The sequence below is a fragment of the Montipora foliosa genome, chromosome 9, assembly GCF_036669935.1.
Source record: "Montipora foliosa isolate CH-2021 chromosome 9, ASM3666993v2, whole genome shotgun sequence".
In the NCBI taxonomy this organism is placed as follows: domain Eukaryota; kingdom Metazoa; phylum Cnidaria; class Anthozoa; order Scleractinia; family Acroporidae; genus Montipora; species Montipora foliosa.
Window position 1 is genome coordinate 28,200,054 of NC_090877.1, and position 15,000 is coordinate 28,215,053.

Here is a 15,000-nt window from a genome sequence, read left to right on the forward strand (position 1 = left end):
GATGAAAGTCCAAGAGTTTTATACGTTTCATCGCCGATTTTGCAGCATCGAGTGTGGAACCATCGATCACAATTATCACACTGAATACCTCGTTGATTTCGCTTAACCGGTTTTGAGCAGAACCCACAAGGAAACTTCCACTGCGGCCCTGGATTTATACTGATATCACCAGCCATTAATAGTAGACTAAGTAGTAATTGACGAGGAGAGCCGAGTTCTGGGCATGAATCCAAAATGGCGCCTGCTTGGCTGATTCGTCGTCGAGATCGATAAGCTTCCAATCCTATGGATATTGGTCTTGTTGAGCTGATTGAATTTGACCAGTCGATGGAATTGATGTTAATTGATGATGTTATATAGAAATTATTAAGTTTTAGGCGGAAAAACAGTGACAAGACAAGGAGTTTGAACGCAGTTGATAGTATTGCATCCGCCATCTTAGCTGACCGCTGACCAATCTTAGCTGATACGCTGGGATGTATGACTATGGACTTCCGCTGAAGATGACAAAACACTCGTAGTGAACTTTGGGGTCATTCACATTGAGTATCAGGGCTCGAGACTAACTTTTTAGCTCACTAGCCTAGTGGCTAGTATCAGGTCTGATTTCACTAGCCAAATCTAAATTTGCACTAGCCACTCTCGTCATGCGCAGTTTCATTCATTTGTTAAAACTATCACTAAAAAAATTCCACATTTCCAAACACAACTTGTGCTTTTAGTAAATATTCTCATTTTCTCATATCCATCCTCGCGGCAAATATGCCGGAGTGCTCTGCTTCCCATATTTTTCTCACAAAGGCAAAGTTTTCGTGGCCTCGAGGCCAATTCTCACAGAACCATTACCAAAACTTTGCAACTCACAAATGCACTGGGGTGTGGAAAACGCAGAATAAAGTAAAGTAAGAAATACACCGAACATAAAACTAGACTGCTCGTTTGGAAGTCTGTGGAAAGGCTTTTCTTTTGATTAGAGCTAACTGCGATTGAAATTTTAACCTGAAAGCGCCATTCTACACATGAAGCACAAAAGCAGCAGAATGTGGGAAAATAATATCTTAAATTAGATAGAAATAACAGACTTGCCCTCATATAAGATTTCCTTTTTAATAGTTTCAAACAGCAATCCAAGCGTTTTATTCTTGAATGGTTTTCGGAGTCCATTAATATTTGGCGGCCACAGTGCTCGCAAGCAAGTGTTTTTTTCTCTTTTTACACGAGATTCACCATTCCTTGTAGTAAACGACGTAAGTCGCTCCATATTATCTCTTTCTGTTTTTTAATTTTTATTTGAAATAAATTATATTTGGAGTCAATTTCTAGACAAGTATGTGACCACTTTCCATATACACATAACAACGTCGCAAACAGTTGCAAACAGTTTGCGTTGGCTCGATTGCAAACAATGTCGTTTTTGCGTTTGTGTTTGCAATCCTGTTTTACACATGCGGGATTGCTTTGCGCAACTTGATCTTGTGACATCGTAAGAAAAGTGCCCAAAAATAAAAGCAGAATTTGACTTTTGCATCTTGGTCAACTTGTTATGTTGCAATTGTTGCGAAGAAGAAGGCACAGATGAAGTGTCAAGAGACGTCACTGATTCTGGGTCCGATACAATTTCGAGGAGCAGCAACGGGCTGCAGCATAGCCAGTACCAAATTATACTGTAGGGCCGGCCTTTTTGTGATCAAGAACTTTACTAAAGGTATAATTGGCGGGGTATTCCCTTAAGAGATTCATTAAATTCACACTGTTTTGAGGAGTATCCTCATTGCCACAATCATACTTGGACACCATTTTCATTACTTATACTTGCCTCTAATTCGTCAAAACCTATCACACGCACAAAAATATCATTGATTGATCGCAAACAATTAGAAACAGTTTATGATTGTGTTTCCATTTCGTTGTTTCCTCACTTTTGCATTGCTACTAGTCACCAACAAGACGTAACGATAGAAAATGTTCTATCTCTTGCGTCTCGTTTGCAATAATAGCCAATTATTGGTGATTGGTCGGGGATGAACGTAAAAGGTGTTACGCAAACTGTTTGTGATCAAGCTCTGGGAAGGTGCTTGTGATTGTTTGCAACAGAGTTAAGCCCATATGGAAACACGCTTATGGAAAGAACAGCAGAGAGGTTCCGAATGATTTCACACATGATTAATCGTTCGTAACATGGGGTGGGGAAAGTGTAATCTGTGTCGGTTTCCTGTTTTTAAGGAAGTAAATTCCATAGAATCTGCTCAAAGTTTCTGTTGTTAGTTTCTATTCTCTCCTTTTGCCACATCCATAAGAAACAATTTTCATTTTTGTTTTCGTCCAGAACTCCACTGCTTCACAATATTTACCAGCCCCAATGGCTAGCGGAAGCTCAAAATCTACAAGCCAAAACTGAAATTTCACTAGGCTGTGGCTAGTTGGCTACCGTTAGTCTCAAGCCCTGAGCATGAAATTTGCATAAAGTTGTTTACAGTGTAATTCAAGAGACTGGTTTCAAAACGTTTCAATTCCGGGGGGAATGTTTTAACGTCTTACTAATATCAGACTTTATACATGTACAGCGGGCTCGTGTATTGACAAATTTAGCACTTGTTTTGAGTAGTGTTTCCATATCACGGCTATGAATGTAATTGGCATTACATTTTCGTAGGGATATCGAGCTTTTTCTGTAGCGATTTATAAAACTGTTCTTTGGCTGTACAGTATGCATGGCGCCAATTGTTAACGCTCAAGCAGATCTGATGCAAGCCTTAAGGCACTTTCACGGTTATCCGTTAGATTTTTTCCTCAGCCGTTAAACAGTTGCCGATCGTTTTCTTGAGCCGTTTGGCAGGATTACTAGACCGTTAGGGCAAAGCGTTAGAATGTTGTAACGAGACCATTAGGAAAAACCTGCTAGCCATTAGAACGCTTTGAAAGCCGTCAACTATCCGTTAGTTTTTAGCTGCTTAACGGATAAGCGTTAAAGTATGTTTTCCTGTGAACAGTCACATATAATGAGCTATCTTATGGTACCTTTTTAACACTTTGCAAAATTTGAGACCGAGAAGGTTAGCAGTAACCTTAAGTCTATGGTTGCCGAAATGTGTCAATATGCGATGTCGCGTATATGCGTTTGATAATTTTCTCATATTGACAACAAAATTCAAATATATTTGAGTTTGTTCAATACATTCGATAAACCTATAGCAAAATTTGATAAATGCGGCGTGATACGCATTCGATTCTCTCCTCCATTTATGAAACAATCATTCGATAATTTAAGCAATGTTCATTCCATGATTCCAGCAAAATTCATTGATAGTTCAAGAAATATTCATTTGATGATTCGAAAAAAAATTGATAATGCATGTGAGCTATAAATTCAAGTTTAGAACTGAGGCTTGATTTAAATTTTGCATTATTCATCCAACGACCAGATTATTGAAATGATTCCTGAAATAAAATTTGCAATAATAAACTTATTAATCTGCTCATCAGAAGAACGCTTGAGTAGTTTTGACTGTAATAGTGGGGAATGGTTTTGACGTTCGGCAAACATCAAAGGAGTAAACAAAGATGGTAAGATTTAGGTTGGAAAGTCCATGACCGTGCAGAATCTTTTGTTTTGCGCTCATACACTATGCATAAATTATGTAACCAACACGTTTCTATTGGTTAGTTCCTCAGTACAGAGTAAACAGCTATTGTGTTGTGTTGTGTGCACAGTCAAGGCCAAAAAAGATAACAAAAACCTACAGCAAAGAAATTTGTCTGGCTTCATAACCATTCCACTCTGTTAACTATGTGAAGAGGTAACCAAACCTACTGCAGCCAATGTATTTAATGGCATTGAAATGGCTCTTTCTGTTTTTCTTGTCATGGCAGATACTATTAATGATGAATGACAGTCATTGTTTTTGCAAAATTCATCGATACTGGTGGCAACAACTTGCTGAGACTGAGAGAAGGAAAACCAGTGCTGTGGATTTTGGCAAGCCCTCTTGTAAAAGGAGTGGACACGGGAGACCATCCTTCAATATACCACCAGCTATTTCGGAAGAATTGAGAGGGCTTGGGTTCACTTGGACTCGCATTGCTATAATGTTAAATGTATCTCGTTCTACAATTCACAGACGTGTCACAGGTCATGGTCATGGTCATGGTCTTAGTATTTTTTGAGACATAACTGATGCAGAACTTGATCACATTATAGAAGACTATATTTCCCGGCATGGACCCACCACAGGTCAATCCTACCTAACTGAGCACTAAGATCCCTGGGACTATGAGTTCAACGTGATGGAGTAAGGTCAAGTCTAACAAGAGTGGATCCTGACAACACTGCATTGCCTTGGGCCGCGGTAATATCAGACTGTCGTTCATCATAAATAGTATCTGCCATGACAAGAATAACAGAATGAGCCATTTCAACGCCATTAAATATATTGGCTGAGATAGGATAGGTTACCTCTTCAGAATCTATTTCATATTTATCAAGTAAATTGAGCAGGCTTGGCGCCAAAGGCTCCGATTCAATTTGTTCCACCATTTTGTAAACTCAGTAGCCAAGCCTGACATCCAAATATGGAAGATAGGTCACATGCATTATCGACCAAATTTTGTTCGAATCATTGGATGAATATTTCTTGAATTATCGAATGAATATTGCTTGAATTGTTTCATAAATGGACGAGAGAATCGAATGCATATCAAGACGAATTTATTGAATTTTGCTACAAGTTTATCGAATGTATTGAACAAACTCAAATATATTTGAATTTTATTGTCAATATGTGAAAATTATCAAATATATATACGCGACATCGAGTATTGACACATTTCGGGAACCATATAAGTCGCCTTGTCGCATCAAAATTTTGCATCTTCATGTTGAAACAGCGCAATGTGTATTTTCGTTCCTGTACTGTATATCTAAATGATTTTTTTTAAAGCAAAATACCACTCCAAATGTCAACGAAATCATTGTACCCGGTGCTTTAGGTTCATACAGTTAAAAGCTGCAAGACAGTCGAAAAGCCATTCAAAGGGTTTTGGCAAGGGCATATTTACAACAGCTTGCCGGCGGGTTCAATTATTATGCTTGAAGTGTTTTTGGTCGCGTTAAATATCATTTTGTATTTTTAGTTTAAATGATACGGCTACGCGACATGAAAAATCCGAAAACTTTCACCGTTTTGTTTTTAATATGCCGCAAGACAAACTTTGCATAGTTAGACAACGAGACAGTGTTTTATTTTGTGGCATTACTTTTCGAACACATCATTGAACCTCTTTAGTGATGCACATGCAACTTAAAGGATTCGGGAGTCAAGCTTCCCGCCCATACGTTTGCGACACAAGCTGCACATGAACTAAAAGCCCTTCCATATTTTTCCCGTTCAATTAACAGCTCCTTTATCAAGGCCCATGTTTTCCCTTATAGTGCTTTTGTTTTCGCTGTCTTGTCAGCGCGTCATGTCGAAATAACCACAAAAACCACGGTTTTTTTTTTCTTCACCTGTCTTTTGGCTTGTCTTTTACTGTTAACTTTCCGGCTTTTACGGTACTTTATGGTGCAAACGTAAAGCCAAAAATTGTTTTGACCTGGCATTAGATTACATCGAAATGAAGAGGAATTGTGAAGCGGAAACAACATCTTCAGTCCTTCCTTAGTGTGTGCAATAAATGTTTGCTACGTGCAACAGCAAGACATGCAGGAAAATGTCCATAAGAGCAATTTGCAGCTAGTGTTTTTGCAGACTACGGTATTTATTTAAAGAAGAAACGGGTGAATTTTATTCAAGAGCGTGTTTTCTTATCTTAGAACTGAATTTATTACCAAAGCTTAAAAAAATAATTTAAAAAGACCTCAAAATGGGACAGGACATTACAAAATAATTAAACGTGTGAAGGTGGGAGCCAAAGGGCTTCTACTGGCACGACATCTGGGTGACCCCTCAAATGGTCTTAATGACCCCCACTTAAAAAAAATTAACTAGAACACTGCAGTTCAATACCACCCAATTCAGTGCCTTCTGTTTTTGTGTAACACGTACCACAGGCATCTAGTTTTATTTACCACAAGCCCATTGATTTTATGACCTTGAACGATCTTCTAAAAATAACACAAAGACAACTATCATTACATGAATAGCCCTTTTAGTATGGTCATGTCCCTTATTTACCATATATTACTGATGGGGCAGTAAAATCTCATTTAAAATTTAGTTCTAGTATTTCCCCTAGTTTCAACATGATATAAAATTATCAGGGTACTAGGTTCTAGCTATTTGGTTGACCTAATACCCAATGAATAAACCTATAATTTCTAAGCAAATATTGGATTTGTATTAATGCAAACTAAAAATGGACTTCATTAACAAAAACAAAAAGACAGTCATAAGCCAGACACTTACATTTTGTTCCTTCTTGAGCACCATACAACAGGAGCATTTTTATAATAGAGGGTCTGCCTAGCATAACAGCAATATCCAGGGGTGTAAATCCATCACCATTAAACCTTGATAAGACAAAAAAAAACAGCAATTCAGAAAAGACACCAACATGCAAAGAACTTAGTCGGAGATCATTTGGAAAAATAAGATAAATGAAGTCTTTAAATCCAAGGAGAGGTCTCACTTGTTACTGCTCCTTCTTAGTGCAGTTGCACTGTTGTTTTAGCTGCACAAGTAAATCGCAAAATCAAAAGTGACATTGATTTCAGCTGCCGCCTGTATACAAGTTAACTTGCGTGTTTAATACTAACAAATGCTACGGCAAAATGACAGCAAGACATCGGCTTGTTGTTTTGTTAGTTTGTTTTATTTTCTTTCAAGTGTTATTAAAGTTGACCACAAATGTGCGAATTCAACACAAAGGTCACAATCATCTAATTTGTGAAGTTGTTTCTGCAAAGTCAAAAATTCACTCTCCTAGACGAGGTTATTTATCATGAGGCAATTCCATTGTTTTGGAAATTAAAACTGCTTTATGATTCATCATCATGATTCAAGCACGCTTCTAACAGACCTGTTTATTTTCGTGTTTCACCCACTTATTTTCCGATGCGGTTGTTAAATGACATGAGGATTTGAAAAGGCTTTTCAGCTCTGTTTTCCCTCTCACCTAACACACAGGCAGGTTCCACTTCTATATTTTTTCATACAGATATACATTTCAAAAGAAAAGTGGAGTGAAAATCAAAAATTGCGTGAATATTATAAATTACGTTAGAAGAAATAGTGGGGTCACCCAACGATAATCTTTTGTGAAATATGGGTTTGGGAGAGTCAAATTGTTGTAAGACTTTCGGTTCTGCCTTCCCAAACAGCTATAGATTTCTTTACTAAAACATCACCTAAAGCGGATTCGCAAACAGGGAAAAGTAGTCCTTCAAGGGATATTTTCACACTTTTCGCTGGAAAGTTCTAAAATTTTCGGACTCTTCACTTTTCAGCTAAGATGTCTGAACAGATCAAAATTCTTCTAGGTGATAAAACATCTCTTTAGACAGTCTTTCATCATTACCAGGAACCTAGGAACGTCTCTCAAAGGATTTTGGCTTAATTTGCCCGTTGGGTGGCCTTGAAAGAAGCCACATGTATCTGTGAAATCAACAGACAGTCTAGCCGATATAATCCACATGTTTACCTGTCAGCAAAATTTAAGTAGTATTGCCGAAAATGTGCACTTATGCTCAATGACTAAAAGATTTCATTTGACATATGTGAAAACTAAGTTGCAGTTTTTTAATGTTTCGTTCAACTCAGAAGAGCTCATCTTTTCTATTACTGGACAAAATTTTTGAGCGCAGCGTTGTGGGAATTTCAACACAAACAAGCTGATGAAATCTACTTTTTTTTGCTGATCGATTGCAATGATAAAGATAAAAATAGTTTTCTTGTTTTTCTTTCCATTGCAAGGAAATTACTGTTGAATGTTTGTCAACGAAGACAGAGAGGCTGACCCGGTCTTTGAGAGTAAAAATATTATGTTTGACTGGTAAATTTTTTTTTTTATTGAATCGCTAGCCTCTAAGGTGAAACATAAATTAGACATTTTAAAGACACAGGATAGTAAAAAGTACGGCGGCTGTGAGCTTACAATTGTGGCTGGAAACGAATTTGGCAAGACTGTGTTGTAGGTTTGTTATTGTGTTTGGTCCCCTGGGAGTGATGTTGTGAGGTATCAGTATACCCCAAAATTGATAATTTTTATATTCCCAGGTACACCTCATTGAGTTTTTTTTTTAATTACAAACACTTTGAATGTGTAAAAAGGTTTCTCCTAGACAAAGTTAGAAAGGAAAAACGATTCTATGAATAAATTATAATAAGAACCTGTCCACAAATGGCTTTATTTCTCCTTTGAAAGTAATGAGTATTTAAGAAAAGTGACTGTGTGTTTTATAAAAACTTAAAGTTTAACAGCGAAAAAAAAAACAAACAAACCAGACAATTAATCCAAGACACAGCTTTTTGGATCAAGGTGTGAAGAAAACATAGTTTCCGGTTAAATTCTGACCGGAAACTCAATTTGTGAAACTACATACTTTTGAAAAATGATGCCTATTTTAGGAAAGGTATTTATTTCTTGCCTTAAATCAACCAATAATCGGAATCTACAATTCCTAAGCTTCCAGTAAATATATACTTTATTGGGGTTTTTATGAAACGTGTGACCGTGAAGCAACGACAACACAAGGTTGCAATTTGGGGTATACTGATATTTAAAGGATGCAAAACTCATGAAGAGTTTAAATACGTTAACGACTTTGATGCATTTAGGTGATTAATATTGGGCGATAGTTTTGAAGTTCTTCATTTGCTTTTGTAGCAATAGTGCTGGTTTACAGTTTATTTGTGGATGTTCTGCAACATGAATGCATAATTTCTCGAGGCTGGACATGGGGTGGAAAATGGGGGCCGTTGTTTGTACATATTTTGGTCATATGTGTTTTAATGAGTACTGGTGTGGAAGGGGTTTTTTCAATGTAACTCTTAGAATTCGTATATAGAGTATGTAGAGTAAGGTAGTAGAATTTTAAGTCTGACTTTCCAAATTAAAGATAGAGCAAGTCATTGTGATACTGTGTTGGCGCTGGTGACTTCCTTAAGCTGAAAGCAACTAAAAATACTGCTATAGTCGTCACTTTGTTCTCAGATAGGATGTAATGATTTTGCAAATATCATTGCTTCTGTGTGAAGAATGGAGTTGTTGGGAAGCAATTTCGTTTCTGTGTTAGCAGCCACTTTCTTGTTGCAATATCATTGGAGTAGTCGTTCTTCAAGAAACAGTAAGTGTTTTGATGGTATCACTTTGTGTTGGGAATTGAAGAATTTGAAACAGTCATGGGGTTTGTGTGTAAATGTGTTTATTTAAAGCATTGTTACACAATGGGAAGAAGAAGCATAGAAATCCTGTTTGCCAGCAAATATTCCCTTTATGCCCTCTTTTCCCCTATAATGTACAATCACAACCCAATAATGCTGCCTTGCCTGAGCTATGTTTACTGGGCAAAAATGGAACCAATCAACACTTGGAGTAAATGGCTACGGGAAAAGTCCCATAGCTGCATTTATTAAAAAATACTGTTCAATAAAATCGTAGATACAAAGTTTGGCCCAGTAATGGCGAGGGCAATGAAAACGCCAAAGCATGTGACACCATTTTTGGATGCTTTTAGGAAGCTTGCGGTAATTTTCGCTATGCTTGGATGTTTTGCGTACAGCAATTTCGCTACGCTTTAAGAACGAAGCACTCAACATTTCGGAGCACTCTTACAGTCGGTCATTATTTCTGTTTCTGAACAGCATGTGGTCAGGGTATGAAGGACACATTCGCAACATTTGTGAAATCTGTTCTGGTCGATGTTTATAATTTTCTATGTACATATCGATATTTTAATCGCTACTCTTTAAGAACGAAGCATACAACATTTTTGAGCAGCACAGCGTCCTTTGTTCATCCACATTTTTCTTTCTCTCACCACCTGACACTTCCAATAGTTGGGTCGACTTTTCAAATGACGTGTCGTCACGATCCATCAAGATATTTGAAGCTGCCCCAGGCAATTTGACTTCCGGCAGTAAAGCTTACTTCCTTTTTAAACTTCACGACCCGGCATCCGGCGAGTCGGGCTGTTAACAGCAATTGACGACCCGACTCAGTTCATGTACATGTATATTGGACATGTGTGCCATTTGGAGACTAGGCCCAGCAATTGCAGTATTGCATTTACTAGCGATAAAGATGAGTTGCTTGCTATGCAAGCTGTAGGAGGATGAAGAACTATGTTTTGAAGGGCTGAAAAGAAAGGATAAAGGACCCATCTTTGCCCTGCTATGGAAAACACAGACTTAAAACGTTCCGTGCTCCACTCCATTTCAATAACGGTAAAGAACACCATCACCAAACTAAAGACAAAAGGCAAAAACACAGTGACTTTAGAGGTCTTTCTCGTGCTGTTTTTTGCTATTTAATAATTGTGACTTTCCTTGCATGCAAATTAACATTTAAAATCATGTTTTTACATACTGGTAAATCATATATTAAATAAGTTGGCAACCAAATTTTTCCCATTAGTTGTCAGCTGGCACCTTAGCAAAAAAGTTAATTTCGAGCCCTGCAAGGACAGGTCTTCACTTCATCTTCAAGATCTGTCTATCTATAAAGTATATAAATTTTAATTCATTTGTTTCCAACATTGCTATGTTCGAGATTTTCTTCTGGAATGCATGTTCAGCTACATTGTTTATAGTAGTAACATTGTCATTGTGTTATAGGTAAAGGTAAAGTCTGCTGCGAGACTAGAAGGCCCATCAGGCCGGTGCTTATCTCCGGTTACTGTAGCATGAAGCGACTAGGAGTATTTATACTCCCCCCTGGATGGGATGCTAGTCCATCGCAGGGTTACCCCCAGCATTACGCCGGTACCCATTTATACACCTGGGCGGAGAGAGGCACCGTGAGAGTAAAGTGTCTTGCCCAAGAACACAACGCAATGTCCCCGGCCAGGCCCCGCACCCAGACCACTTGATCTGGAGTCAAGTACACTAACCATGAGGCCAAAGTGTACTCTGTTTTAAAATGAAGAGAATGCCCAGGAGGAGTCAGAATCTCAACAGTCAAACTTGAATTCTTGTTTCAAGTATTTCAAAATATTCCTGTTACCAAGTTTATAAGATTGCCGGTGAATTTGGAAAGTGGTTTCAATGGCAGAAGTTGTACATGTTTCCATGATCAAATTTTCTACGCAACTGTTATTTCACAGAACAACCTACAAGGTGTCAAAGCAGTTTACGCAGAATTCTCACTCCTTGTATCTCCTTCTATCTGTACAGACCTATTGAAAACATATGAGCGATTCACCTTCAGAGTGTGTGACAAAGGCCAACAGAAAGCACATGCTTGAGCTTGAGCAATTCCACTTGATGATTGCTCGAAAATGTCCCAAACCTACCTACCTACCTACCTACATTGTATATGACATACTTTTTTTATTTGCTTGATTGAATGTACCCATTGTCCTGATAACAACTGCAATAAAATATTTCCATTTCTGTTTTTCTTCCCCTAGTTAAAGCCATTAATTTTTTTAAAAGCCGTAACAGTTCACTTCCAGCGTGGTACAAAACCATGTGACTACAGAAGGGGGACTGGAGATGATTGTAACGACATCTCGGGAATGCTTGTTTTTATCTCTTGGTCATTCCTTTGAGATATTTTCATGTGAAGGCTTAATACGGTCGGTAGATGTGTTGTATCTGGCTGCAACAACACCAAAGATGAAGAAAATGCCTACGGTATTCTATCCGTAAAATACTGTTTCACTGTGATTCCAGGCCAGAAACTATCAAAAGAAAACAAAAGTGGATCCCTTTCATAAACTTGACAAGGAAGAAAAAAAAACACTCAGTGATTTGCTTGGTGCATTTTGCACTAGACGATTTCACATGGAAGTTTTCTTTCAAGGATCAAAGTTTACCAAACACAGTCAAAAAGTGATGACATCGGAGTTGTTTTGAGTGCCGAAATTTCACAGTGTATAATCACCAAAGAAAGATACATGCAGAGGACTACATAAGAAGCAACGTTCAGTAAGTTGCAACTTGCCTTTGTGTAATGTGTTACATGTAGCTTATGTTTTTTGTCTTTCGTATTATCATCTACCTTTGTGTCGTATCTTGATCACAGTTAATGTTTAACGATTGATTACGTAAGAGTTATAACTAGTTTAGCAACGTGATCGAGTTTGTATCAGTTGCAGTTAGTACAGTGTATGTGTAACATGTACGCGTAGTACATTCATCTGATTATTGGAATAAATAGCAATCAAACACAACATTGGCGACGAGGATAAACCAAAATGTCCGATGGTGAACAGGACCCACCGCCTGCTTCAACTTCTTCCACTTCTTCAGGCACTTCAACTACGACAAATTCAACCGCAGCAGCCACTGCCGCTACGCCTCGAAGTGGATTACCGCCATTTCAGCCGTTTGACCCCTCTTCAGATCCTTCCACGGTTGGGCAACGATGGAAGAAATGGGTGCGTCGATTTAAAAACCTTCTCCTAAGTCTACGAGAATTTGACCCGACTATTCGTCGAGGCCTATTGCTTACATACGTAGGCGATGCAACAAACGATGTTTTCGACATCTTACCGGACACTGGCACAACCTACGAATCTGCCGTCACTGCTCTCAACCAGCACTTTGACCCCATGCAAAATAAAGACCTGGCAGTCTTCGAGTTCCGAGAACTCAGGCAAGAAATCAACGAAACGCTCAACGACTTCTACCGTCGATTGAAAACAAAAGCGTCCGATTGCAGTTTCACCAACACGGATAACGAAATCCGAACCCAAATTATCCACAAGACAAGGGACAAACGTCTTCGCCGATGAGCCCTACGAGAAAGCTTCACCTTACAAGAGCTCCTCAATCATGGGAGATCGCTTGAACGCACCGACGAGCAAGCTAAAAAGCTCGAAGGCGAAAATTCTCAATCGCCATCACTACCAGTAAATGCAGTGGAAACACAGTCACGTTTTCCACACGGCAACTCACGTGTTTTCGGAAATGGTTTACGCAACAATCGTCGAAAACAAGATGGCTCACATAACGGCTTACATAACAATCGAAGAAAGCAGAAACCGCCTTCGCGACCAAAACAATCAACCATGACTTGCAGAAATTGCGGTGGTCGTTTTCCACACAAAGGCGGAATGCGTTCGTGTCCAGCTCAAGGAACAGAATGTCACAAATGCCACAAACTCCATCATTTCGCCAAATTTTGTCTGTCAAGTAAACCGCAAGCACATGGCGTCCAACACGTGACGGGTGAAGTCACACAACCCGAACTCTCTTCAAGTGAGACAGATGATGAATATCTATTCACCATCCATAACACAGGCAAACATCCCGAAACCACCGTAATAATCCATGGCGTACCAGTGAAAGTCATCGTGGATTCTGGCGCTTCCGTAAACGTGCTCAATCACGCAATTGTGGATCGCATCAAAGGAAAAAATGCCAACTTCCGGTTAACACCCTCATCTGTTAAAATCCATGCCTATGGCACCGAGCAGCCCTTGGACATCGCTGGTCAGTTCACCGCATCTATTTCTACCTCTAGCGGAAAATCAACAGAAGCGATTTTCTTCGTTTCTAACAGCAAATCCAGATGTCTCCTCGGTTTTGATTCATCAACAGCACTTGATCTTCTGAGAGTCAATCTCAACAATATCACGATACAACATGAGGACTCTCAAGTTCACACAATCCTCACTAAACACTGCAAGTTGTTCATGGGAACAGGAAATCTGAAAAACACCCAAGTGAAGCTGGAAATCGATGAAAGTGTCACCCCAGTGGCTCAACCGCCCAGAAGAATTCCTCACAGCATGAAATCAAAGGTCAACTCCAAACTTGAGGAAATGCGCAATGAAGGCATCATTGAAAAAGTCCAAGGAGCCACACCCTGGTTATCGCCCCTTATAGCCATCCCTAAGAAAAATGGAGATGTTCGTTTGGTTCTAGACATGCGAATGCCAAACACCGCCCTCACACGGCGCAGGGTACAAATCCCCACAGTTAACGAAATCCTCCAACAAATGGAAGGTGCAACCATATTCTCCGAAGTTGATCTCTCCCAAGGTTACCTGCAACTTACATTGGCCGAAGAATCACGCTATATCACTGCCTTTTCTACACCTGATAATGGCCCGCATCGTTTCACTCGCCTCATAATGGGTGCCTCCCCATCAGGAGAACATTTTCACGAAATCATCCATGATCTAATCAGAGAAATTCCAGGAACCGCCAACATCTCAGACAACATTTGGATATGGTCACGTGACAAGACCACACACCTAAATCAGCTAGACCAACTTCTCACCAAACTGGAAGACAGTGGCATCACTCTTAAGCTACCTAAATGCTCCTTTGCTGTGCCACAGATTAACGTCTTCGGACACATCGTCTCAGCCAATGGCATCCAGCCCGATGAGAAGAAAATCAAAGCCATAGCGGAAGCCCCCCATCCTACCAATGCATCAGAAGTTCGATCATTCCTAGGTCTCACAAACTATTGCTCGCGATACATTCAAGATTACAGTACACTCACGTTTCCCCTCCGGCAGCTAACAAAAGCCAACACCTCATTTGAATGGCACGACGAACACGAAACAGCATTCCAGAATTTGAAACAGGCACTCACCAGCTTCCCCATCCTAGCTCATTACAGCTTAAACGCGAAAACACGGGTGGTAGTAGATGCCTCACCCTGGGCAGTTGGTGCAGTTCTCCTCCAAGAACAGACTGACAAATCCTTCCGTCCAGTCGCTTATGGAAGTAGGTCCCTTACCGACACCGAGAGAAAGTATGGCCAAATCGAAAAAGAAGCCCTGGCAATTGTCTTTGGTTGCGAACACTTTCACATGTACCTTTTTGGCAGAGAATTTGAATTGGAAACTGATCACCGTCCCCTAGAACACATCTATGCAGCTAAACC

General features: G+C 39.4%; 1 protein-coding gene across 2 annotated transcripts in view; it reads right to left on the reverse strand.

Moving 5' to 3' along the window:
• LOC137969397 (ankyrin-repeat and fibronectin type III domain-containing 1-like) overlaps positions 1–15,000 on the reverse strand; it is a 210,957-nt gene that overhangs the window by 128,923 nt on the left and 67,034 nt on the right. For both annotated transcript variants that reach the window (XM_068815613.1, XM_068815614.1), the window contains exon 9: positions 6,402–6,505. In XM_068815613.1, coding sequence (XP_068671714.1) covers positions 6,402–6,505 — 104 coding nt within the window. The remainder of the gene's footprint in view (positions 1–6,401; positions 6,506–15,000) is intronic.